The following is a 26042-nucleotide window of genomic DNA, read 5'->3' as shown; positions in this document are numbered from 1 at the left end:
AAGAAATTGTTTGTTCCCAATGCCATTAATTAGATATGGATTATGTATGAATGAGATGAGAATTATATAAAGTTATTGTTTTGAAAGATCAATTGAAAATTAATAATGCCTTTTTTTGTCTTTTGGTATTCAGGGTTGGGGCATTTGTGAGCTTGTGAAATTTCCACCAAGCTGTCAGAGTTGCTGCTATCGTTAGGCTTTTGAAACAAGAGTATTGTTGAATGGTAGCTCTGATGAGGCTGAATGTCTGAAATTCTAATTTTGTTGCATAGTTTTAGCTCCAACTCTTTGGTCGTCTGTCTGATTAGGCTTTATCCATTAAAAAAATGTAATTGAATTTGATTGGTAAGAAGACGTTGCTTAAAATTTGGGTTTTGAGGCCTCCTTGCATTTAAAATTTTTGTAGGGTGGTTCATTTAATTTGTGTAGCTTTATTGTTGGCATATGTTTATTGGCATTATAGAGCTCATCTGGTTATCCTATCAGGTTTTCTAGTGTATTTCTTTGTTTTTCAGTTAATTCTGTCAGAGTAATATTGTTGAGGTCTATGTTAATATCAAAAATAATTGAATCCTTGCACTGAGAGAACTGAAAGAATCGATCAGCTACGGTTTTAGGGAGTCGGCTGAGTTCATTTATGTAGTAAAATTATTACAGAGGAGTCAGTTCTGTGAATGGTATGCCTTGAAATTGTTACAGAGAGAAAAAAAAATCGTACTGATGTGACAATGCATATTTTTTTCTTTTGTTCTGGGGGGAAGCTGAAGACAAAAAAACAAACAAACCCAAACAGCGATTTAATGATTAATTGTTCACCCTGTAAAGTATGTCCTTTAAAGTGCATATCATGAGTAAATTCAGGAGCAAGATCAATGTAATTCTCCTATTTTATATTAAACTTTGGTCAAATATATCTGTAATATTCTGCATTCTCTGCAAATTTTTTACCTTGCACAAGACCAAAAAAATTCAGTTGAAATCAAGCCATTTGAGGCGAATTGGTCCGCCTCTGAAAAAATTTGGCATTTGAATTTCCCAGGAAACACTGATTTTCGTGACGTCGCGTGCGGGACGACTCCTTCTGAATCCTACGTCAGCGCTGGTTTGTTTGAGAAAACGACCCGGTGGTTTTCTGCAAATTTATTCAACGTTATCACATAATTATTAAAATGGTTAACAGATGTATCATAGGAGGGTGTAGCAACACCAATCTTGATGGGATTAGTACTCATCGTTTCCCAAAAGACCGGACAATGAGAGAGAAATGGGAGCGCTTGGTCTACACAGGCTGTGCACTGAAACCATGCGAGCTCTCGCAGCCTGCTGGCGCTTCCGCAGGTGACGTCACGAATCTGGCTCCAGACTCCCTTGAGATTTTTCCAGACGCGTTTTGTTATTTTATTTTTTTCTGCTGTAGACAGATGGCCTTGTGCAAAATTACCCTTCTGGATGAGTGTGTAAAGGGACATACTTTCATATATATATAAAAAAAAAAATTGGTCCAGATTATGCTCTTTAAGTGTTTATAAAGGCAAGACAGTAATAAGTTTAGTGGCTGTATACTAATATAAACCAAGTATGAAACTTTTACAGCCAGACAAGATTGTATGATCACATTACAGTAACGGTCTTTGAAGTTACTGAAACTAAAGGCCTGTGGAGATAATTTCAGCTTTCCATTCTGACTTAAACCCTATTGTTTTCTTGCAACAATTGATCAAATATTATGCCTAATACATGTTTACACTATTTGTAATTTTATATAGCATTTTATCTTCCTGGAATGGGCATAAACATGATGTTTTGATGGGTTAATACTGTGTATTTAATATATCATTGTTTTTATGCCTCCGCCACCTTAAGGTGCAGGAGGCATTATGTTTTCGGGTTGTCCGTCCGTGCGTGCGTGCGTCCGTCCCGAAACCTTGTGAACACGATATTTCAAAGGCTAATGAAAGGAACTTCACCAAACTTTCACCATTTGTGCGCTTTGGGACAAACATGAACTGATTAGAGTTTGAGGTTAAAAGGTCTAAGGTCAAGGTCACTGTGAGGTCAAATGTCTGTCCGAAAACCTTGTGAACACAATATCTCCAAGGCGAATAAAATGAATTTCACCAAACTTTCACCATTTGTGCATTTGGGGACAAACATGAACTGATTAGATTTTGAGGTTAAAAGGTCACAGGTCAAGATTACTGTGAGGCCAAATGTCCATCCCCAAACTTTGTGAAAACCATATCTCAAAGACCAATGAAAGGAATTTCACCAAACTTTCACCATTTGTGCGCTTTGAGACAAAGATAAACTGATTAGATTTTGCGATCAAAAGGTCTAAGGTCAAGGTCACTGTGAGGTCAAATGTCTGTCCGAAAACCTTGTGAACACAATATCTCCAAGGCGAATAAAATGAATTTCACCAAACTTTCACCATTTGTGCATTTGGGGACAAACATGAACTGATTAGATTTTGAGGTTAAAAGGTCACAGGTCAAGATTACTGTGAGGCCAAATGTCCATCCCCAAACTTTGTGAAAACCATATCTCAAAGACTAATGAAAGGAATTTCACCAAACTTTCACCATTTGTGCACTTTGAGACAAAGATAAACTGATTAGATTTTGCGATCAAAAGGTCTAAGGTCAAGGTCACTGTGAGGTCAAATGTCTGTCCGAAAACCTTGTGAACACAATATCTCCAAGGCGAATAAAATGAATTTCACCAAACTTTCACCATTTGTGCATTTGGGGACAAACATGAACTGATTAGATTTTGAGGTTAAAAGGTCACAGGTCAAGATTACTGTGAGGCCAAATGTCCATCCCCAAACTTTGTGAAAACCATATCTCAAAGACCAATGAAATGAATTTCACCAAACTTTCACCATTTGTGCATTTGGGGACAAACATGAACTGATTAGATTTTGAGGTTAAAAGGTCACAGATCAAGATTACTGTGAGGTCAAATGTCCATCCCCAAATTACAACTTAATAAGGCGTGTAGTCTACCAGGCGGAGGCATCCCTATCGACGCCGTTGGCGTCGAGTTCTATCTAGTTTATGATGAAATAGCACTGCCCAGTTGACAAATAACAAACTACATCGCTAATGCATGTTATCCTCAGTGAAGCTCTGTTTGGATTTAGGATAGCTGGGCTAAAATCTCAGCTGTGTAGGTTTGTACAGTACCAGTCAAAAGTTTGGACACGCCTTCTAATTAAATGTTTTTCTTTATTTTGATTAAATAAGACACTTCCTGTATTAATTAATTCATGTATTATGGATGTCGTTTCTCTTTACTTAGTTGAGCGTTTCTTGACATAATATGGATTACTACAGTTGTCAGACAAGGCTATTTATTGTTTTTATTATTTACTCTTTACTGTTTGGTGATCACAAACACATTAAGAAGGCAAGAAATTCCACGAATTAACTTTTGACAAACCTGTTAATTGGAAAGCATTCCAGGTGACTACCTCATGAAGCAAGGTGACTACTTTGAAGAACCTAAAATATGAAACTTTTTTTTAACACTTTACCATATTCCATATGTTATTGCATAGTTTTGATGTCTTCAGTATTCAGTACTGAATACTAAACGATACTATTGTTCTACATTATAGAAAATGGTCAAAATACATAAAAACCTGTGAATGAGTAGGGGTGTCTAAACTTTTGACTGGTGCTATACACTATGCAAGAAAGGGTGGCTGCTGAGAAAACATGATGTAATCTATTTATTTTACATGATGATTTTCTTGGAGACCTTCACTTTTTCCCAGTACTGTGTCCATGTATGCAAATTGTCATTCTCTCTTATCTTGAAACGGAGATTGGCGCCACACCCATACACCTCAAAGAGCTGGTTAGTACTGGGACAGGAGAATGCCTGAGAAAACCAGATTCTGGCGTGAGAGGGACTTTGACTTGACTTTGACTTATCTTTGCAGTTGTGTTTTTGCAATATACAGTTCCTTCATGCATATTTGTTTGTCATTTTTTAAGCAGCTGAGTGGTTGTGTGTATTTTGTGTTTGTCTGACAGGTGCTAGGGAAGGACCACCCAGATGTGGCGAAGCAGCTAAATAACCTGGCTTTGCTGTGTCAGAACCAGGGCAAGTATGATGAGGTGGAATATTATTACCAGAGAGCCCTTAACATCTATCAGACCAAGCTGGGTCCTGATGACGCCAACGTAGCCAAGACCAAAAACAATCTGGTAAATCTATAAGTTCCGTTAGTTTCTTTGTAGTTACATTGTCGTAAATAACCATCACAGCTAATGCAAAAACCACAGTGAATCAGCTGCAGTTCACTCACCTACATCCTCCACACAGCCCATCCATCACACAGCCCATCCATCCATTATCTGTAGCTGTTTATCCTGTTCTACAGGGTTGCAGGCAAGCTGGAGCCTATCCCAGCTGACTATGGGTGAGAGGTGGGGCACACCCTGGACAAGTCGCCAGGTTATCGCAGGGCTGACACATAACCATTCACACCTACGGTCAATTTAGAGTCACCAGTTAACCTAACCTGCATGTCTTTGGACTGTGGGGGAAACCGGAGCACCCGGAGGAAACCCACGCGGACACGGGGAGAACATGCAAACTCCGCACAGAGAGGCCCTCGCTGGCCGCTGGGCTCGAACCCAGAACCTTCTTGTTGTGAGGCGACCGTGCTAACCACTACACCACCGTGCCACCCCCTCCACATAGCCATTATTTAATATTTTTAATTTATTTTATTTAAATAGTGCTTGACTCCATATAATGAGAAGTTACGTTTTCAGCATGTCTGCCCGTCTAGTGAAACTTGGGGAGTTCAGGTCATTTCAGCGTTCATTCACAGGAGCACATCACTTTTGCACATGGGGCCCATGGGTTCATTTCCTGTGACTTGCATACCAGCACTTTTAAGTTCACTGCACCAAGAGTCTCATTTAACAGCCATGCATGTGCATAGTTTTGAGTGTAAACTATGCATACACACCTTTCTACAAACGTTTCTAGAATGTGACTTAAGGATGTGTTTGAGGATGTATATATTTAGAACAACTTCTGAGTCCTGACCCTGCTTATGAAGAAAAACCTAGTAGTAGAAAAGTGTAATTGCATGTAAACTGATCATGAGGATCTCCCATCTCAAGCATGTCAGCATAATTGACATGGTACTCACAGCAAGCTGCAGACGGGTGACACAAATATAAAGTATAAACAAGCTAACGATTGTTATGGGCAAGAGCTGATGAACATCTTTGCTCATCACGCAATTTGTACATCCAGTGTCGTATTAATTGATATTTGCCAACAACTCGCCCCACTTTTGGAGAGGCCAATAAAACACTCGTACACACTCAATTTGTACTCTAGAGTTGGGGCATGTTTCTTTTGAGGCTCTAGAGACAGATCTGTCATTTGCCACCCAACTATGAGCCATATGACGATGTGTTTTACATGGAGTCATATTGCTCTTGCTGCAATACATGACATTTCCAAGTAAGACAACAGATAGACTGCAATCATGAGGGATTTTCACACAGTTGCAGGCTTTCTGAATGTAATATTGGCAATCGACTGCATGCACATAGTGATAGATTCACCCTTTTGAAGTGAGGTTGTGGTGATTTGGGGGCATTTCTGTATGTGGCCATGCACAAGCAGATCACTTTGAAATATGTAGGATTTATTAATGTCCGTTCGGTGCAGCTGTGCACATGCGCTTGTGATATGCAGTATTCTACTCCATACTGGTGGTTCTTGCACACAAAATTTGTTGTTGTATGTCTGCTTTGATAAATGAGACCCCTTGTGTTCACACGCAACTGTACATATTGAACTCTCACTGCAAGTAGACATTTGTCAAGGAGACAGAGTATCTGTCCAGTAACTTTTCTCGACGTTAATGATTTGTCATATTTTATTCATCTATTTTAGGCATAAGTATTTTTGCTGTTAACACTGACAAGAAAGCATTCTCTCTCGCGTACTGTCTTTCTTTCAGGCCTCATGTTATCTGAAGCAAGGGAAGTTTAAGCAAGCAGAGACTCTCTATAAAGAAATCCTAACAAGAGCCCATGAGAGGGAGTTTGGCTCCGTGGATGGTAAGAGATGCTACTAGGGAGTTCTGCTAATTGTGCAGTTGCCTGAACTCGGCACAGGATGCCGACTGTCATATGCTAAACTAAAATATTAACCTATTTATTCCTATGGGTTTTTGACCTGGATTGTGTGTTTTTGCATTTTCTGTTTATGCAGGTGAGAACAAGCCAATCTGGATGCATGCAGAGGAGAGAGAGGAACAGAGTAAAGTGAGGAGAAGTGAAAATTCACCACTTGTGAATATAAATAATGTCATGGAGTATAAGGATGGTTGTAAACAATTGTTTAATATTTCAGGGAAAGCAGAAAGATGGCTCCCCATATGTAGAGTATGGTGGCTGGTACAAAGCCTGCAAAGTGGACAGGTCAGTATTTTTGTTGTTGTTACATGAAAGGTTGGTTTTTTATTTATTCATTTATTCATTTATTTATTTATTTATTTATTAAAAAGCCAGCCAGGTGACTGACCATCTGGTACATTTTCCTTGATAGAGTACAGTGTTTGTCATTCTGTGGTATCAGTCACATCTGAATCCATATCCACATTAGTTGGACTGTGTGGTTCGGTTTACTGTCACCTGCTGAAATTCTTAAAGGTCCCATGGCATGAAATTTTAACTTTCTGAGGTTTTTTAACGTTAAAATGAGTTCCTCTGACCTTCTTAAGTCACCCCAGTGGCTAGAAATGTCATAATGTGTAAACCAAACTATGCCCACCCTTTGTCAACATTTGAGAATGGCGCGTCAAAATGGCACGTTGATATGCTCTACCTTTACTACGTCAGCAAGGGAGATGATCCCCACGCCCCCCCCTCTGGATTCCCACCCACTGTATGGATTGCCCACCCAGCTCAAAAGTTGCCACCATAGATACGTCACTTCAATTTCGTAGTGAGGAGACCATAGAGGACACAACAACATGGCACCACCTAAGTGAGCGAAACATGGAAGTTGCGCTGTACATGGATGTGACAACACATAAAGGAGTCTGTTTTTACTGCCGACGGGAGAGCCCCTGAAGACGCAGTGGCTTAATTTTATTTACTCCAATAATACGCCGTCGAGTCTACCTAAGACGGTGTATGTTTGTCGGAAGCATTTTCCTGATGAATGTTTCTGCAACTTGGGACAGTACAGGGCAGGTTTTGCACATCAACCGTCACTGAAGCCTGGGTCCGTACCAAGCATCCCTGCCGCATCAGCCACAAACACCGAACAAGTAAGTGTATAACTGTTAAGTCGTTTTGCCGTGTTTTAAAATCGGTGCGTTAGCCTTGCAATGGCTACATTAGCTGTGCAGCTAACCGCTTCCTGCAGTTAGCCAGGTACTTTGCGCTACAAAACCGAAAAGCATGCAGCGTTAAACTGAGTTTAGTCTGGAAATTAACTGTAACTTATGAGCTTATGTTTGACTATTGCTCCGCAATGCATGTCTTCTGTTGGATAAGCGATATGTTGCTGTAGTTGCTGCTTCTATCCTCTTTGGTTATGGAGTGCGTGTTCAAGCCTAGGGTATTATACGTTCGTAAACTACCACTCCGAACACTCTCACTCTCTGTTCTCTGTGTCACGTTGAGTTTACGAAAGGAGTCCGAGGGAGAACGGGGTTTTGTCTTAGCAGCGTGGCTACAGGCGCTGATAGCAGCGAGTATGTGTGTGTGCAGCTTGGTCAAGCCCCTCCCCTTCCCCCATGGCCCGCCCCCACCCTCTACCCTTCTCCACCTCCATGCTTCTCATTAGCAAAACGACGCACTGGGAAAAGGGCTGAAATGGGGCTTTCTCCCAGGAGGCTATATCTGCGTGCCGAGGGTTCATTTCGAGAAAGGCTGCGGATATAACATTCGGAAACCTCCACGAGCCCGTTTAAAGCATCAACAAACCACCATGCCATGGGTCCTTTAATGAAAGCTCAACCAATCAGGATTTCCATATATCTTAAATATTGCCAGTTATTTATTTACCCTCTTCTATGTACTCCCTGTAGCCCCACTGTAACGACCACACTGAAGAACCTGGGTGCTCTGTACAGGCGGCAGGGCAAGTTTGAGGCCGCTGAGACTCTGGAGGAAGCTGCAATGCGCTCCAAAAAAAAGGTTTACTTTATCATTTGTGTACTAATGCAAGAGTGATAAAAATGTTTGAGAGTTGGAAGGCGTATCTGTATGATCTGTCTTGAAGGTATGCTGGGGGAATATCGCAAAGCTGAACTGTTTTGAGTGGGTCTGAAAGAATTGTTCCTTTTCCTAATATATAATCATAAGTTCGGACCGGGGCTGGGTGATGTGGATATCTTGAAATGATATACCCCTACTGACCACTTTATTAGGAACACCTACTCATTTATGATCTCTCATCCGCTAATCATATGTCAGCGGTGCACTGCATAAAATCATACGGGTGTGGGCCAGCAACTTGAGATAATGTTCACATCAACCATCAGAATGAGGAAAAAAGTGTGATCTTGAGGATTTTGACCATGCCATGATTTTGGTGTCAGACAGGCTGATTTGAATGTTTCTCGAGCTGCGGATCTCCTGTGATATATTTTTTTTCCCTCACACAGCTGTCTCTAGAATTTACTCAGAATGGTGCTATTTTAAAAAAAATCCAGCGGGGGCAGTTCTATGAACAGAAACGCCTTGTTGATGAGAGGTGTTGACGGAGAATGGCCAGACTGCTTTGAGCTAACGGAGCGCTTATCGGTAACTCCGATAACCACTCTGTACAGCTGTAATGAGCAGAAACTAATCTCAGAAAACACAATATGTCAAACAGACGGGCTTGAAGCAAATGGGCTACAATAGCAGAAGACCATGTTGGGTTCAACTTCTTTCAGCCAAGGACTGGAAGTGCACGCTGCAGTGGGCACAGGCTAACCAAAACTGGACAGTTGAAGCCTGGAAAATGTACCATGTCACCAAATAAAAGTCGTCTCAAACTGGTTTAATGGACATGACAATGAGTTCAAGGTTTTTCAGTGGCCTTCCCAGTCACTGGGTCTGAATCCAATAGAACATCTTTGGGATGTGGTGGAATGGGAGCTTCACAGCATGAAAGTGCACCTGAAAAATTTGCAGAAATTGCATGATGTAATCAAGTCAACATGGACCAGAATCTCAAAGGAATATTTCCAACATCTTGTGAAATCTATGCCATGAAGAAATGAGGTGGTTTTGAGAGTAAAGGGAGGCCCTACCCAGTATGAGTATAGTGCTCGAATAAAATGTTCAGAGAATGACGAGGTTCCCCTTTTGTCAGCCAAGAACAAAAATCTGAGGCCCTCATGGGTACAGACTCACCCAAACTGGACAGTTAAAGACTGGAAAACGACCAAGTGATTCCCCTAATCTAGTTTCTCTGAGCTTGTACTCATGATAGTCTCAGATGCGTGTTCTCGTCTGACAGGAGTGGAACCTGATATTTTCTTCTGCTGCTGTAGCCTGTTCACCTCAAGGTTTGATGTGTTTTCTGAGATGCTTTTCTTCTCACCACAGAGTGCTTATTTGAGTTACAAGAGACCTCCTTGTCAGTTCAAACTAGTCTGGTCATTTTTCTCTGAGCTCTCTCAAGGTGTTTCAGTCTGCAGACACTCTGCACACTGGATGATGTTTGTTTTTTGCACCATTCTGTATAAACTCTAGAGACTGTTGTGTGAAATCTCAGAAGATCAGCAGTTTCTGAAACACCCAACCCAGCCCATTTGGCACCAACTACGCCACAGTAACGCTACGTTCACACTGCAAGGCTTAATGCTCAATTCCGATTTTTTTGTGAAATCCGATTTTTTTGTGAGGTCGTTCACATTAATAAATATATGCGACTTGTATGTGATCCTCAGTATGAACGAAAAGCGACCTAAAAGTGTTCCGCATGCGCATTGCAGGATACGACGACGTCACACGCAGTGAGCATGGCCAGTGTTTACGGAAGTAAAACCGCCCGGTTGCGGTATGACCCATCCAATCTAGCTTGAATAGCTGCATCCCCCCAAATGGAAATCAGCTCCCTAACCTCTGCGTCCTTCCATTGAGAAGATTCAGAACCTTCACAGCCCGAAGCGTCCCTCGCATTGATGTCATGCGCAGGGGCACAGATACGTTTTTTGAACTGGGGGGGACAAAAAACTGGGGGGGACAAAGCTGCCAGCAAACCAACCCCAACCCCGATATGCCTGTCAAACTTGTTGTGGGTTACCATAGCAACCAAGCTCGAGCTGGCAACCTGTGCAGTCTGCGCAGCTCAATCAACCGAATATCAGTCTTTGTTTTGTTTTATGTGAGTTGTTGCAACTATGTATACACTGCCGTGCACCTCAATAAACCGAATGGTAATTAGTCTTTTGATTTTTCTGTGAGGTTTGCCTTATGCAAAGAAAGACAGCACAGACGTTTTTTCCTCCCTATAAGTGGGGGGGACCGAGCGAGGTGAATTTAAATCTGGGTGGGGCGAGTCCCCCCCTCTATCTGCGCCTGTGATTATGCGCCATGTTGTTGTAACTTTTTTTGAGAGACCCGCCGCCTACTTCAGCGCAGAATAGTGACGTTTGTGGCTTGTTGATGACGTGTAAGTCGGATGAATGCGACCTGGCGGTTCAGACTGAAGTCGCATATGAAAAGAGCGGATAGGAATCGGAATTAGGACCACATATCCAAACGGCCTGGGTCGGATTTGAAAAAATCGGATCTGTGTCGTTCATATTGTCAATAAAAGATCGGATACAGGTCACATATGGGCGAAAAGATCGGATTTGAGTCACTTCAGCCTGCAGTGTGAACGTAGCCTTAAAGTCGCGGAGATCACACTTTTTCGCATTCTGATGTTTAATGTGAAAATTGACTACAGCTATTAACCTGTATCTGCATGATTTTATGCATTGTGGTTGGCTGAAGCAGCCACATGATTAGCTGATTGGAAAGCTGCATAAATGAGCAGGTGTACAGGTGTTCCTACTGAAGTGGATGCTGAGTGTGTATACACATGCGCACACCCGTGCCTATGTACCTACTTCTTGCAGGGTCTGGACTCAGCCCATAAACAGCGTGTGGCGGAGGTTCTGGGGGATCCAGAGGCTCAGGAGAAGCAGCGTAGTAGAGAGAGTCTGATATCTGACACGGTCAAGTACGAGAGTGGCCCAGATGGAGGAGAGGAAGTGAGTATGAGCGTCGAATGGAATGGGGTAAGTGCAGCACACACTGCCCAGCCACACACATTTACTCACAAACACCCACTGTTCAGAACCCATTAAGGTGTCTGGTTTGATTTAATAGGTCAGTAGAAGTACTTAGGTTTGAGGGTTACAGTGTGTCAGAGTCCTTTTAATGTGAAATTTTATCACACATGCCTATCAGCTTAGCAGCCTCTTTGGTTTAATCACACAGTTCAGCTTAATTAATGTTTAGATAAAATCACCATCCATTTAAAACCAGAATGTTTTTATGTGCACACGTTCAGCTGAATAAAGAGCATTTATTTTTAATTTTTGGATTAGTCAGGCTCAGTCTATTATCGATTTTCTGTCCAGTGCAAGGGAATTATTTCTCTTATTTCACGTCATTACTGTTGCATTAGGAAATAGGAGTACATAATGCACAACAGAAATCTACACTGTGTGCCAGATTTACTAAAACTGGGAACCCAATACACAATAAATATATAGTACGCTATTATGGTGAACCATCAACTGTAGAAAACATGGACGGCCTGGCTCTATTGCCTCTCATTCTATAGAAATGAAGCCAAAATACCTCTGCCATGTTGACAAATTTGGAGCCAGCGTCTGCACAGTAGAGACAAGAGCCTAAGTCGGGTACACTTCCTCCTTTGGTATGCCGTCCAACTTCTCCCAGTGTACAGTGGTAGAAATGGTCAGACAAATATGGGCATATTCTCAAATACTCTTTATTACATCTGTACGGAGAACTTTAAATAGTTTCATCTGGAGATATTTCATTAATATGGATACATCTAGGAAGGACATTTATCACATAAACTGGAAATTCGCTATATTGATGTAACTAACATTACCCATTCATCACACCGTTATACCGTAACTCGTTATTTGGGACACGTGGCTATTCTGAGTGCGCTGTAAACTAACTAGCCTACTCATAAAATCCGTCCTAATACTATTGGTGTATTACTGATGAAGAAATGGCTTTTGCACAAATTCCGATAGCTGGTTGGCTGGATGCTATTACTGAATAATATAGCTATCGAGGTTGCTATATAGCTTGGGGGCTTCCACAATTAAAGGTAGACTGCCTTTCAGATTTCTCAATTGTAAGTCATAAAAAGAATTTTCCCTGACACCCAATTATTTCTGTTTAGTGGATCGAAAGATACTGAATTCGCATCACAGACTTCCAATTTTATTAGGTTTTTATAATAGAGTAATTAATGAATTTAGGGCCACGTGGCCCTAAATTCTCAGCCAATTTTACCTGCTTCAACATGACCCAATTCAAGATACTACGTCATGCATCATGTGGTGGGCTTTCCCCGTTTGCGCAAGGCATTGTGGGATACAAATTTGAAACAGGAGAGAACAGTGGAGGACGTGAGTGTACGAATGAAACGTGAAAGACCAGCGACAGTAATGGAAAGCAAGAAGAAAAGACGTTATGTTGCGAAGTAAAGGAAACACAGAACCAAACTAATAAATATCAGCAGGCAACGAGTACCTCGGTGTGATCAGCTGTTCGTTTAGGGACAAAATGATGTAACTGTCAGTGCACGGTCAAAGGTAAACCTGCGCATGCGCACACAGACTTCCTCTGTCTGCTTGACTGTGTGAAGCGAGCAATTTCATGCACATTATTTGCTCGGGAATCCACTCAAATTAAATAACTTCCCAGCCACAGGATGGCCCGATATTTTGTGAGATATTACAGAAATAAACATATATCACAATGACCAAATTTCACAGTGAACTAAATTTCACAGATTTTATGAAATCGAAAGGCTGTCTTGCTTTAAACTAGCCGTTTCATATTAAACTTCTCGATGTTTCAAACTTTTTTTTAATAGAAATGGAAAACAATTTATTTTAGTGCATGTGTCCAGAATTATGTAATCAACAGACAGGGTGTGATGCAGGCGCTGCAACCGGTCTCTTCCATCCAAGGCTGTCAATCACTTCAATCCCATGTGTATCCTTGCCTTCTTAAAGTGCCATTCCACCATTGGATGTATTTTTTTTGGCATAAAATACAATATATTTTATGACAACATGACTAGACAGAGAAATCTTTTAGCTTCAAAATGATATATCAAACATAATTATTTGACAACGACAAGTATATTAATTTTGCGACCAAAGTCACCTACCCTTTTAATTTCCGCGCGGTAGTGAAACGTGATGTCATCGGCAGGTTCCCCTTCTTGTGTACCACGTCACGTGTGACGTGGCACAGATTATCAGCAATGGCGGATAGAACGCGATTGTCAGCTTCGGAAAAGAAGCGAAGGAAAATAGCAAGTGATGCCCAAAGGAGACGGTCGATGGTGAATATCGGCACAGCAATCGACAAGTGGAAATCGCGTTCTATCCGCCATTGCTGATAATCTGTGCCACATCACACGTGATGTGGTACACAAGAAGGGGAACCTGCCGATGACATCACGTTTCACTACTGCACGGAAATTAAAAGGGTAGGTGACTTTGGTCACAAAATTAATATACTTGTCGTTGTCAAAAAATTATGTTTGATATATCATTTTGAAGCTAAAAGATTTCTCTGTCTAGTCATGTTGTCATAAAATATATTGTATTTTATGCCAAAGAATACATCCAATGGTGGAATGGCACTTTAAGATATAGTAGAATAATATTTTAAAACTAATTTCTGGTGGAAAATAATAAATGTGCAAATATGAGCATAGGGAAAACTAACTGTTCAAATTAGACACTGTGGATGGAAAGACGGTGACCTTGTTATTTCGTCATTGAATCACATGGGGATGGTGGTGCTACATGCTGGACTGCAGCCAGCCAGCAGGGGCGCTAGAGCCAAGTGACTTCACTTTTTTGGAGAGGATGCACTGTGCATATTTTCTATAGTCAATATGGTAGACCAAAACATTCATAGACGGGCTGAATGTGATTTATATACTAATGGAGTCTTAGTGTCGTTGTTATGTAGGCTTTACTGAATGAAATGGGTCATTTGGGTAATATGATACAACTGATAACTGTGTACCTGATTTGCTGTAGAGCTTTACTATAATAGTTTCAAATTAACCAGTGATTTCTTCTCCTAATGAGTCTTCACTCAGTGCATAGAGCTTTTTAACCCATTTGTATATTCAGTCTGGCATATTGAAATACTAATTATTACATAAGGTTTACTTACTGAAGGAATGAAGTAAATGTACATCTGAACCTTCTAGGTTGAAATTAGAAAGCCTTATTTAAACCTTCATTCTTCATGGGTATCATTCATTTTCAATGTGTCTTCTCGTGTTACCAGATAACAAAGTTGTGTTCCACAATGCAGGGTTTGTTATACAATGACAAATTCATATGACATGACAGTCAGTAAGAAACTTTAAGATTATATAAAATGCCACACTGTTGACTAACTGTTTTTTGTAGAAGGCCCTTAGAAGAAGCTGAATGAGCTTCTGTCGGGCTGCAGCTTCTTAGTTGCTATTTTGACCCTCATACCTCTGCTGTAGTCTCTGTGCAATCTTGGATCTGAACGCTCCTGCTCCCGTAGCAACAGCAGCAAGTCAACCACTCAGCATTCCTCTCCATAATCATCCTGCTCCCAGGACTGATGGAGACTGTAGTTGCATCCATCAGGCTGGTTAGAGTCTGGTCTCACACACTTATTTTCTCTTTTAACTTTTCTCTTGTAGCAGTATCTGTCCTTCCCTGTGTGTAATATATTATCTAACAGACTAACAAACTAAAATGAATTGTTTGTCAGACAGAAATTAATCAGCGTGTGTATGCCTTTTGTTGCCTACTAAACTTGTGCACACATTCAGCAGAGTCTTCATGTTCATGTTAAGTTTACACACAATATACTGGCATGGGCTGTGTGTTCTGTACTTCTCTAAAGTGTGAGTTTCAGCTTTTGTGTGTGTGTGTGTGTGTGTGTTTCAGCTTTTGTGTGTGTGTGCACGCGCGCGCTGGGGAATTAAAGTGAACATTGAATTAAAATATTTCTATGAATGTATTCTGATTCATATGTTTTTCTTGCAACTAGTGCATCTCAGCCAGTCTTTTAAATCCTTTCCTGATGTTAAAATTCTCATTTCTCTGCTTTCTTTGTGCTGCTCCTCTTCATGGCCCCTCACCATGATTTTTAGCGTGTAATTTTCTGGCTGGTCTTGGTGTTAGTGTGTCCTCGTGTCTGTTCAGGCCAAAAGAAGAGGTACTATGCAGTACAGCTGTGAAGCGAACCCCAGTGGGGCTCATCTTTAATGCTGTTGCCTCAGCATAATTAGTACAGAAATGTGGTTTTACCAGTTTTGGTTTTACAGAAATGTAAAATGTTCTATCCAGTTGAATAGTTATTCGACTGTTCAGTATTCACAATACTGATGATGATATAACTGTGAAATAACATGTATGGAATTGTCTCATCTCATCTCATTATCTCTAGCTGCTTTATCCTGTTCTACAGGGTCGCAGGCAAGCTGGAGCCTATCCCAGCTGACTACGGGCGAAAGGCGGGGTACACCCTGGACAAGTCGCCAGGTCATCACAGGGCTGACACATAGACACAGACAACCATTCACACTCACATTCACACCTACGGTCAATTTAGAGTCACCAGTTAACCTAACCTGCATGTCTTTGGACTGTGGGGGAAACCGGAGCACCCGGAGGAAACACACGGGGAGAACATGCAAACTCCACACAGAAAGGCCCTCGCCGGCCCCGGGGCTCGAACCCGGACCTTCTTGCTGTGAGGCGACAGCGCTAACCACTACACCACCGTGCCGCCCTGTATGGAATTGTGTAGTAAACAAAATGTTTCATATTTTGATTCTTCACAGTAGCCACCGTTTACCTTAACGTTTGCACACTATTGGTATTATCTTAACCAGCTTCATGAGATAGTCACCTGGAATGCTTTTCAATTAACAAGTGTGCCTCGTCAGAAGCTAATTAGTGCAATTTCTTGCCTGCTTAAATGCATTTGAGATCAAATAGTAAATAATTAAAACATATATGGTAAATAGCCCTATTGGACACTGTATTTGTAAATGTTATACCCGTTTTAACAATTAGCTAGGTGTCTTACTGACTATAAGATGAGGTTAAGCACGTTACTTTTTTATGTTGCAATGTTGTGTCCTGTATTTGGTCCATTAATTTTCCATCTCTCTGCTCTCTCCTACTTTTAATCTCTACTAATGTAACATGCTGTTGTATCTTGTGTTGTGGAGTATCTTACTCTCTTTCTCTTTCCACTTCCCTACTCACACTGCTTCCTCTTTTATTCTCTTTCTCTCCCTGCCTGTCTGTTGTGCGATTGTACAGGTGTAACTCCAGATGCCTTGTTGTGGTTGTAGAACTTACCTTCTGCATGATGGACACTCGCCTCACCTCCCTCTGCTCCTTTGCCCTTTTCCGTCTGCTCTCTCCGACTGGCTCCTTTCTTCATCCTCCTGCTCGTCCTCATCTGGGCACTAGCTGGCCAAAGCAGCTCCGATAGGCTTAAATAAGTCTTGTGTTGGGCCAGCCCTGGCTTTTTCTCTTGTCAGAGCTGACTCAGTTGTGGCCCTGTATAATTATTACATTTATTTCCTTGATCCTAACGCCACAGGAGCCTCGCTTGATCTATTTATCTGTCTCTACTATCTGTGTATCTGTCTATCAATCTAAATTTCAGTCTGTCGCATATACCACACTCGTACTAACTGACGTGTACAGATTTGTGACTAATGCCTTGTTTACATCAGATACAGTAATTTTGCAGTGTTTAACACTACTGTGGCACCACTCGCAGTACTCGCATACGTAGTTAATACCCGGTTTGTCCGATTTCTGGAGGTGCTCCCTGCCACACAGCACCAGAGTGAAAATCCTGTTAAGCTGATCTAATTATACAGTGATAATGCATGTTTATAATAATGTTATGGTTAACACAGACATTCACACAATGTATACATGATAGCCCATGGCAAGAAATGACATAAATGTGAATTTGCCACACAGCATGTCGGAATGACCGAGTCGTGACTTGAGAAATTGTGTCCTACTGCTTCTGTTGTAATATAGACTTAAGCCACCTCCAGTGTATTTCACTGGACTCAAAAATCTCTCTGTATCTGATTCACTCTCTCTGCTTCTGCCAGCCACTTCAGTGAGCTTTAACTTTAGTTCTGAGGGTTTAATCTAGGACCCTTTGTAGCAGTGGCAGCAGGCATAATTTCTCTCATTTGAGTATCTTCATGAGGTGTGTGATGTACAGATCTACGTGTTTTACCCATTGACCTTTACAGTGATGCTCGCTTTCTGTTCCTTTCTATTTCACGTCTTTTCACGCTTCTGTCTGTCTCTAAAGAAACTACAAAACACTTTTTTTTTTTTTTTCAGGAACTCCCTGTACAGTAGCATGATTATGCCTTTAAGCTGCTGTCTAAACTTGAATAGTACTGACTTGTTTTCATCCCTTTTCATGATTATTATACATGAGGTCCTTTTAGATGATGTCTGATACACAGGAAGGTTAAAATGTAATGAGTGGATGAGGAGGAAATGAAATAATTAGGGACATGTTTGGTGGGTTGTATGCACCTCTTTTCCTATGAGTCTGCTATTTGATGCTGCATCTTACCTTTCTTGACGCTAATAAACTGACTGTGTGCTTACCACAGCTTTTGCCTGTTTCCTTGTACAAATTTCCATATCTGTGTGTAAGTACCACTCTGGTGCAACTTGACGTGTGTGTGTGTCTGTGTGTCATTAGTTTGAAGGTCATTGTCATATAGTTTTTTTTTTCTGTTTTGTGTCAGTGCTCTGACTTTCTTGACCTATCCTTTTTGTATGTCTTTGGCCGTTTTCTTTGCATCTCTACATCTTACTCGGCTGTATGGATAAGGAGCAGTGCTCAAGGCACACAACAGCGGAGACTGCAGCAGAGCGAAGAGGGGTAAACCAAACAGGATTAGTGCCAAATATTCAACTAATCACTTAAATGTGGCGTCGGAAAGTAAAACAGCCACTAATTTGCTGGAAATTCATGTGTTATGCAATCAACAGTAAATTCTTTTCTCTAAAATGATGAAAATATCAGCTAAGCTTAAAATAAATCAGTGTTGCTGTTAAATGCAATGGCTATGATCAAGTTTAAGCTGTCATTCTACAGCCTGAGGTGCTAATAAATCCGCCCGTCTGCACACATTTATATATTAATTATGTTCAAATTCGCAGAACATCTTTCTGCTTTGGTGTGATGAGAAACAAGAATGTGATCAAGAATCATATTCAGCTGTATAAATGAACCGTAATAGCATTGTTACTCTGGGCATCTTATTATTGCTGAAACTTCAGAATGAAGATCGAAACCCGTACACGCTGCATGATGATCAGAAATTCAAAACAGTTTGAGAATTGATTACACAGCACAGTAAATGCATGAGAAGAACTGTTTCTCCATGTATGAGGGTGACAAACATGTGCACTGCACATGTGGTAAATGTGACTGTTTTTATGTGTAACACTGAAGCCTCTCTGTCCACAGGATGGCTCGGGATCATTAAAGCGCAGCGGCTCTTTCAGTAAACTCCGAGCCTCAATTCGCCGTAGCAGTGAGAAACTCGTCCGCAAGCTCAAAGGAGGCAGCTCACGAGAAAACGAACCTAAGAATCCTGGGTAACTATCACTACTACCCCACTTCCCTCTCAGACTATTCCCCTCCCAACACCCCAACCTACGAAGCTATGGACCTGACCCTGGGTAGGACCAAACTTTGACGTTGACCAGTGCATTGTTGTTGTGAAATAACCCTCTTATGAGACGTGTAATAGGTTAAGACTTGAAGGTTTTTACTAAACCCTTGTGGGGACTAGTTTGTGGATGCAGCAATCCCCAACTTGACTTTTAAGATCGAAAGGAATGCAAGCATGTTGGGGAGTATTGAATAGCCAGGGACCAAGGAAGTGAACCAAAGTAGTGAAGTGTTGTAAGATGTCAATAGAACAAACTGTAGTGGAAATGAATGAAATGATGCAGAAGATTTCAGGGAATTAAATGGAGTTTATTACAAAGGTCTCATGGGACTAGAGTTTCATGAGGAGGGTGGTGGGAATCTAATAGAAAAGAAAATTCTGGAGAGACTTGTACAGACGAATGGAAAGAATATAGGGTATGAGTAAACAGCGCTGTCTTTCTCGGCCACAAAGAACAAATTACAACTTGCTGGAACTATGACAGAACAAAACTGAATGCATGTAAAAATGAACACAGCATTGCAATTTATTTTAAAGCATGTGTACATTTTATTTCTCACTCTGTCTCCTGCTCTACTAAACACTTTCAAAGGATGAAAGGGTTGACTTGCATAACTTGGGTATACAGTAAATGGAAATGCGTTTCCAGTGCATTACACCGAAAGACGAGCTCGCTGGCTGACTCTCATGTGTCCTGTTACATCTGTCACTCACTCAAGTGGTAACATGATATGTCGAAATGTCACTAACTTAATTCTAATGTCAGCCTTTCATTCTGTAACATTCTTGTGTTTGTTTAATAAACTCAAAAAGGAAACGGCATCTTACAGAAGCGTATTTTGCTGCCATGTCAGAAAAAGAATAACGCATTAGTATCGCACTGAATTGTAAATTTTTTTTTTCACTTTTTAACAAGATACTTATGAAAATATCACATTATAACAAGAACATTTTATTTTCTATAACAATATACTTTTTATCTCGTTATAACATAAATTATTGTTATAACGTTTCATGTTATAACAAGATAATTTCTATTGTTAGGCTATAACAAACTTGTGTTTGAATGAGGAAACAAATAATGTGTTATAGCAAGAAAAGTTTCTTGTTATAACATGAAAATATCTTGTTAAAATGTGAGAAACATCTCACAATAAACCTTTCATGTTATAATGTGATCTTTTTTTTTTCTTTTTCTGGCATGGCAGTAATGCACTTCTGTAGCATCTAAATATAATGCATGAGGGGTTTTTTCCCCCCCAGACGACCATACAGAATAATAATTCTAAGTGTTTATTTGCTCATAATGTATGCCCTACAGTATGGTCACCCAGGGAAAAAATTGTTTCCTTTTTTAGGTTTTTTTTTTCCCCCACTCTCCTTATGTTTTAATTTATTTTAAAATAACTGTGTGTTTACCTTTTTTTTTTAATTGTCTTACTGTTTTAGTGTGTTCATTTTGTCTGCATGGTTTTGTTTTGATATGTAAAGTGCTTTCTGTTATACTGTTAATTTGAATAAACATTTCCATGCAAATCCAGTGTCTACTGGAATCAAATGCCTGCTTACTCCATTTTATCTCACTTTCTCAGTCCCGCTTTAGTTTCAAGTCTTCTGCTTGCCCTGGCTTTCTATTCACTTCCTCATTCTCTCTCTCTCTCTCTCTCTCTCTCTCTCTCTCTCTCTCTCTCTCTCTCTCTCTCATATATGCTGTAAATTTCAGTTTGTTTCTGCTTTTGTCTTTCTTGAATTCTCCCACACATTCTTCTTCTGCTGTCGTTTCAGCTCCAGTTCAAAGCTGTTTTGTGGTTCTGATTGTGTCTGCCTCTTATTAGGAATGCTCTTTCGGTGCCAGGGTACCTTTGGCTACATCATTATACCAGTTAGGGAGTTTCCTAGTGGCTTTGCAGCAACGTTGAGCTAAAAGACAAAGCCTCTGCAGTGTGAACATTAAAGTATTTAGAGGAGGTCACTTAATTAATAGAGATGAAGACTGTAATAGATTTGCGAAAAAGTCATTGGTGTCCAATGTGTCCTTTTCACTCTCAGGGAGTAAACACTCATCCTTCAGCAGAAGATCAGTATATCATTAACACACAGTACTGCATGCTTCATTGTGTTCATTTTAGTTCGACACATCACATCCTTTTGTAGAGTGACCCTAACCTGTGTGTGACTTGCATTAATATGGTTAACAAATGCACAGCCGTGCTTCACAGCTATTGAGGTTTTTCACCTGACGTCACAGGGTCACGTGACGCCCCGGTGTCCGCCATTTTGAAGGTCAAGCTAGCTAATGTCAACAACATCATAGTTGGTATGTTACTGTAGCAATGTTTACGTTCAGTCATTTGGATGACTGTTAAAACCTTTCAGTCTCAAGTTTTTCCTTTACTGTATTTACTAGTTTACTGTAATTATGATCCGGCAGCTATTTACACCGGATCCAGTGTAAATAGCTGCCGGAGTGCGCTCCGGCTTGCTCCCCCTCAAATTAAGCAGCGCGCTCCGGCTTGTTCCCGGAGTGCTCCGGCCGAGGTTCCGGAGCGCGCTCCGGCTTGCTCCCGGAGTGCTCCGGCCGAGGTTCCGGAGCGCGCTCCGGCTTGCTCACCCTCAAATTAAGCAGCGCACTCCGGCTTGCTCCCGGAGTGCTCCGGCCAAGGTTCCGGAGCGCGCTCCGGCTTGCTCCCGGAGTGCTCCGGCCGAGGTTCCGGAGTGCGCTCTGGCAGCTATTTACAGCTAGCTGCTAGTACACTGCTACAACACAGACACCGACCCTAATAATACAGTTCTTGGTCATTGCCTGGTAACAGCAAATTTATAACGGGCCATGTCTCAACAGACTAAGAAGTTATTTCAATGACATTTAATGACATTTTGTTTATCCTGAGGACCGAAAGTAAATGAAAATGTGAACAAACCTTAGCTGTAATAAGATGGCGACCACCGGCTCCAGGGACGACCCACTGATGTAGGCATGTTACCCAGCCTGACAAAAAATATTTGTAGGTATCCAAACTCTTATACGCTTTCAGATCAATACCTGTGTATGGTGATGGGTTTTTAACGACATAGGTATACAGATCATGTGGGCTGAAGTCAGGTAAAGACGAGGGCTTCGTGTACTTCCGTACGTCAGTGAGCAATCCTGGTGGAAGCAGGTAAACGTCGTTCTCTAAGCCTGCTAACCTCAATTTTTGCAAATACCTCTCTCTCTGCTCACCCTGTAAATGCCCTACGTCGCTGGATAGTGAAGGTGTTTTCTGCATCTCGCTCCTTTTTCTTTTGTTTTTCGTTTGTCGCCTTCCTCGCATTCAAACTGATTCGAGCCGTGACGTCCAAAATGGCAGCCTCACATGACTTGGTCACGTGGGTGAAAAACCTCAATACACACCTTCCACACACCCCTCACCCCTGCCCTTTGACCTGACTGACAGTGTGCTTGCATGTGGCTTTCTTGGAAGCAGCATGAAGAGGGCCAGCTCTCTGGGGGTTCTCAACGTACCGGACAAACCTGTGGGCGAACTCTTCAAAGTAAGAAATTCTCATTCTCTCGCTCTCTTTTTCACTATTTCTCTCACTTTTCCACTGAAGCCATTCTGATAAACTACAGCACAACTTTGTTTATTAATTGGTCGTGTGTGTACCATGTGCACACCAACACAGTCACACGCTAACAGCTCACATCACATTGTGTCTACTAATCTCCACAGTAACCCTAAATAACCTATAGCTGTGACACTGATGACCGACTCCACCACTGGTAACTTATTATGGTGCCCTGTTAATCAACCAACCGGATACATTCAACTGTAAAGATATGAGTGCCACACAGGGATAAAGATTTGTAGTCATTCTAATAATTTTACTCCACAGCATTTAGATATTACATATTCTTGTCTAGCTCAATATTTTTCAAAGTGCTTTGTTTATCTTTGCATGGTAATTATATTTCTGAGTTATAATATCACAAATGCATTAAATAAGCAATAACTTATAGGAGTCTTAATGTCAGATGGCCCCAAAATGCCCTTGGAAACAATTTCTTGAGTATCCCTGTGTTTCAAGTTCATTTACAGTGCCTTGCAAAAGTATTCATACCCCTTGAACTTTTTCACATTTTTCCACCTTACAACCACGAACTTAAGTTTTTTATTGAGATTTTATGTGATAGACCAACACAGAGTAGCACATAATCGTGAAGTGAAACGAAAATGATAAATGGTCTTCAAAATTTTAAACAAATAAAAATCTGAAAAATGTGGTGTGCATTAGTATTCAGCCCCCTGTACTCTGATACCTCTAAATACAATCCAGTGCAATCAATTGCCTTCAGAAGTCGTCTAATTAGTTAATAGAGTCCTACTGTGTGTAATTTTACTCTCAGCATAAATACACTTGTTCTGTGAAGGCCTCAGTGGTTTGTTAGAGAGCACTGAAGAACAAACAGCATCATGAAGACCAAATAACTCACCAGACAGGTCAGGGATAAAGTTCTGGAGAAGTTTAAAGCAGGGTTAGGTTATAAAAAAATATCCCAAGCTCTGAACATCTCAAGAAGCACTGTTCAATCCATCATTCAAAAATGGAAAAAGTATGGCACAACTACAAACCTACCAAAACATGGCCATCCACCTAAACTGACGGAGCGAGCAAGGAGAGCACTGGTCAGAGAAGCAGCCAAGAGGTCCATGATCACTCTGGAGGAGCTGCAGAAATCCACAACTCAGGTGGGAGAATCTGTGCACAGGACAACTATAAGTCGTACACACTACAAATCTGGCCTTTTTGGAAGAGTGGCAAGAAGAAAGCCATTGTTGAAAGACAGGCATAAGAAGTCCCGTTTGCCAGAAGCCATGTAGGGGACACAGCAAGCATGTGGAAGAAGGTGCTTTGGTCAGATGAGACCAAAGTTGAACTTTTTGGCCTAAATGCAAAGCGCTATGTGTGGCGGAAAACTAACACTGCTCATCACCCTGCACACACCATCCCCACTGTGAAACATGGTGGTGGCAGCAGCATCATACTATGGGGATGCTTTCCTTCAGCAGGGACAGGGAAGCTGGTCAGAGTTGATGGGAAGATGGATGGAGCTAAATACACGGCAATCCTGGAAGAAAACCTGTTGGAGGCTGCAAAAGACTTGAGACTGGGAAGGAGATTCACCTTCCAGCAAGACAATGACCCTAAACATACAGCCAGAGCTACAATGGAATGGTTTAGATCAAAGAATATTCATGTGTTAGAATGGCCCAATCAAAGTCCAGACCTAAATCCCATTGAGCATCTGTGGCAAGACTTGAAAATTGCTGTTCACAGACGCTCTCCATCCAATCTGGCTGAGCTTGAGCTATTTTGCAAAGAAGAATGGGCAAAAATTTCAGTGTCTAGATGTGCAAAGCTGGTAGAGACATACCACAAAGGACTTGCAGCTGTAATTGCAGCAAAAGGTGGCTCTACAAAGTATTGACGCAGGGGGGCTGAATACTAATGCACACCACATTTTTCAGATTTTTATTTGTTTAAAATTTTGAAGACCATTTATCATTCTCGTTTCACTTCACAATTATGTGCTACTCTGTCACATAAAATCTCAATAAAAATCTTTTAAGTTCGTGGTTGTAAGGTGGAAAAATGTGAAAAAGCTCAAGGGGTATGAATACTTTTGCAAGGCACTGTACATTTACGGCATTTAGCAGACACTTTTATTCAGAGTGACTTGGAGAAGTCCATAGAAGTCTCTATGGAAATGCATATACAGTACTTAACGCTAGTCCAAATAAGCCTAAGACTACTACCAAGGTCTAAAGATATAACAGAATTTAGTATAGGACTTAATGCAGCAAAGAAATCAGTACATGGTCATTATTTGTCTTTTTTTCAGTATTTAGTGAAGAGGTGTGACTCCAGTCTTCATTTAAAATGAGTCAAATGAAATAAATGTCTGAAATTTTGAAGAGATCCGAACTATCACACTGCAAGGTCCACTTTGTGCAACATCTGAGTCTCTGTATGCAACCAAAGTTTGACATTTGGAAAGAGCTTTGACTAAGACTGGTCTAGTCAGACTTCCTGTGTGGGTGTGAGATGCTGCACATTTCAGTGTCTCATTTCTGAAATAAAACTGTTCTCATACAGATTTGTGATGAGCCTGAGAACTTTGGTATGTATTCTCATTTTAGAAACCTTCTCTCCATGCCAGCCACACTGTAAGCATAGCTTTATGGTGTAATTTGGTGATTCTGTTGTTATAGTCTTGATGCATCGAACTATAAATGATCTGAAACTGAAAATTCAAGGTACAGTTGAGGTTTACATATATCTAGGCTAAAGACATTCCAGCTCAATTTTACACAACTCCACACAATCGATGTTACCATACATTTTCTCAATTGGACTATCCACTGTTCTTATTCCAAATGAGGTAATTTCAGAATAATAAGTAAGTGACATTTATTCCAGTTGTATTTTGCTATATCAGATTTTCAGTGGGGGCGGCACGGTGGTGTAGTGGTTAGCGCTGTCGCCTCACAGCAAGAAGGTCCTGGGTTCGAGCCCCGGGGCCGGCGAGGGCCTTTCTGTGTGGAGTTTGCATGTTCTCCCCGTGTCCGCGTGGGTTTCCTCCGGGTGCTCCGGTTTCCCCCACAGTCCAAAGACATGCAGGTTAGGTTAACTGGTGGCTCTAAATTGACCGTAGGTGTGAATGTGAGTGTGAATGGTTGTCTGTGTCTATGTGTCAGCCCTGTGATGACCTGGTGACTTGTCCAGGGTGTACCCCGCCTTTCGCCCGTAGTCAGCTGGGATAGGCTCCAGCTTGCCTGCGACCCTGTAGAAGGATAAAGCGGCTAGAGATAATGAGATGAGATGAGATTTTCAGTGGGTTAGCAGTTTACGTACCTGCTTTTTTTTTTTAAAGGATTTGGTGACATTGCCTTTTAATTGGTTGAACTTAAATTTAACACTTTGTTAAAGCTTGTTCAAGGCTACCCAAAGTGTTTTGTACAAATCCAGTAATTCGGTAAAATACCCAGCCA

The 26042-nt window shown here is 41.2% G+C and overlaps 1 protein-coding gene across 2 annotated transcripts in view; it reads left to right on the top strand.

Annotated features, from left to right (window-relative positions):
• klc1a (kinesin light chain 1a) overlaps positions 1–26042 on the top strand; it is a 54740-nt gene that overhangs the window by 26910 nt on the left and 1788 nt on the right. Inside the window, exons 9-16 of one of the 2 annotated variants that reach the window (XM_060925826.1) lie at positions 4044–4217; positions 6002–6101; positions 6256–6308; positions 6397–6464; positions 8084–8192; positions 11114–11275; positions 18801–18931; positions 22476–22542. In XM_060925826.1, the coding sequence (XP_060781809.1) occupies positions 4044–4217; positions 6002–6101; positions 6256–6308; positions 6397–6464; positions 8084–8192; positions 11114–11275; positions 18801–18931; positions 22476–22542 (864 nt within the window). The remainder of the gene's footprint in view (positions 1–4043; positions 4218–6001; positions 6102–6255; positions 6309–6396; positions 6465–8083; positions 8193–11113; positions 11276–18800; positions 18932–22475; positions 22543–26042) is intronic. The other variant, XM_060925827.1, reaches the window with a different exon arrangement.

Source organism: Neoarius graeffei, chromosome 7 (genome assembly GCF_027579695.1).
Source record: "Neoarius graeffei isolate fNeoGra1 chromosome 7, fNeoGra1.pri, whole genome shotgun sequence".
In the NCBI taxonomy this organism is placed as follows: Eukaryota; Metazoa; Chordata; class Actinopteri; order Siluriformes; family Ariidae; genus Neoarius; species Neoarius graeffei.
The sequence above is the reverse complement of the archived record's forward strand: the minus strand, read 5'-3'. Positions and strand labels throughout refer to the sequence as shown.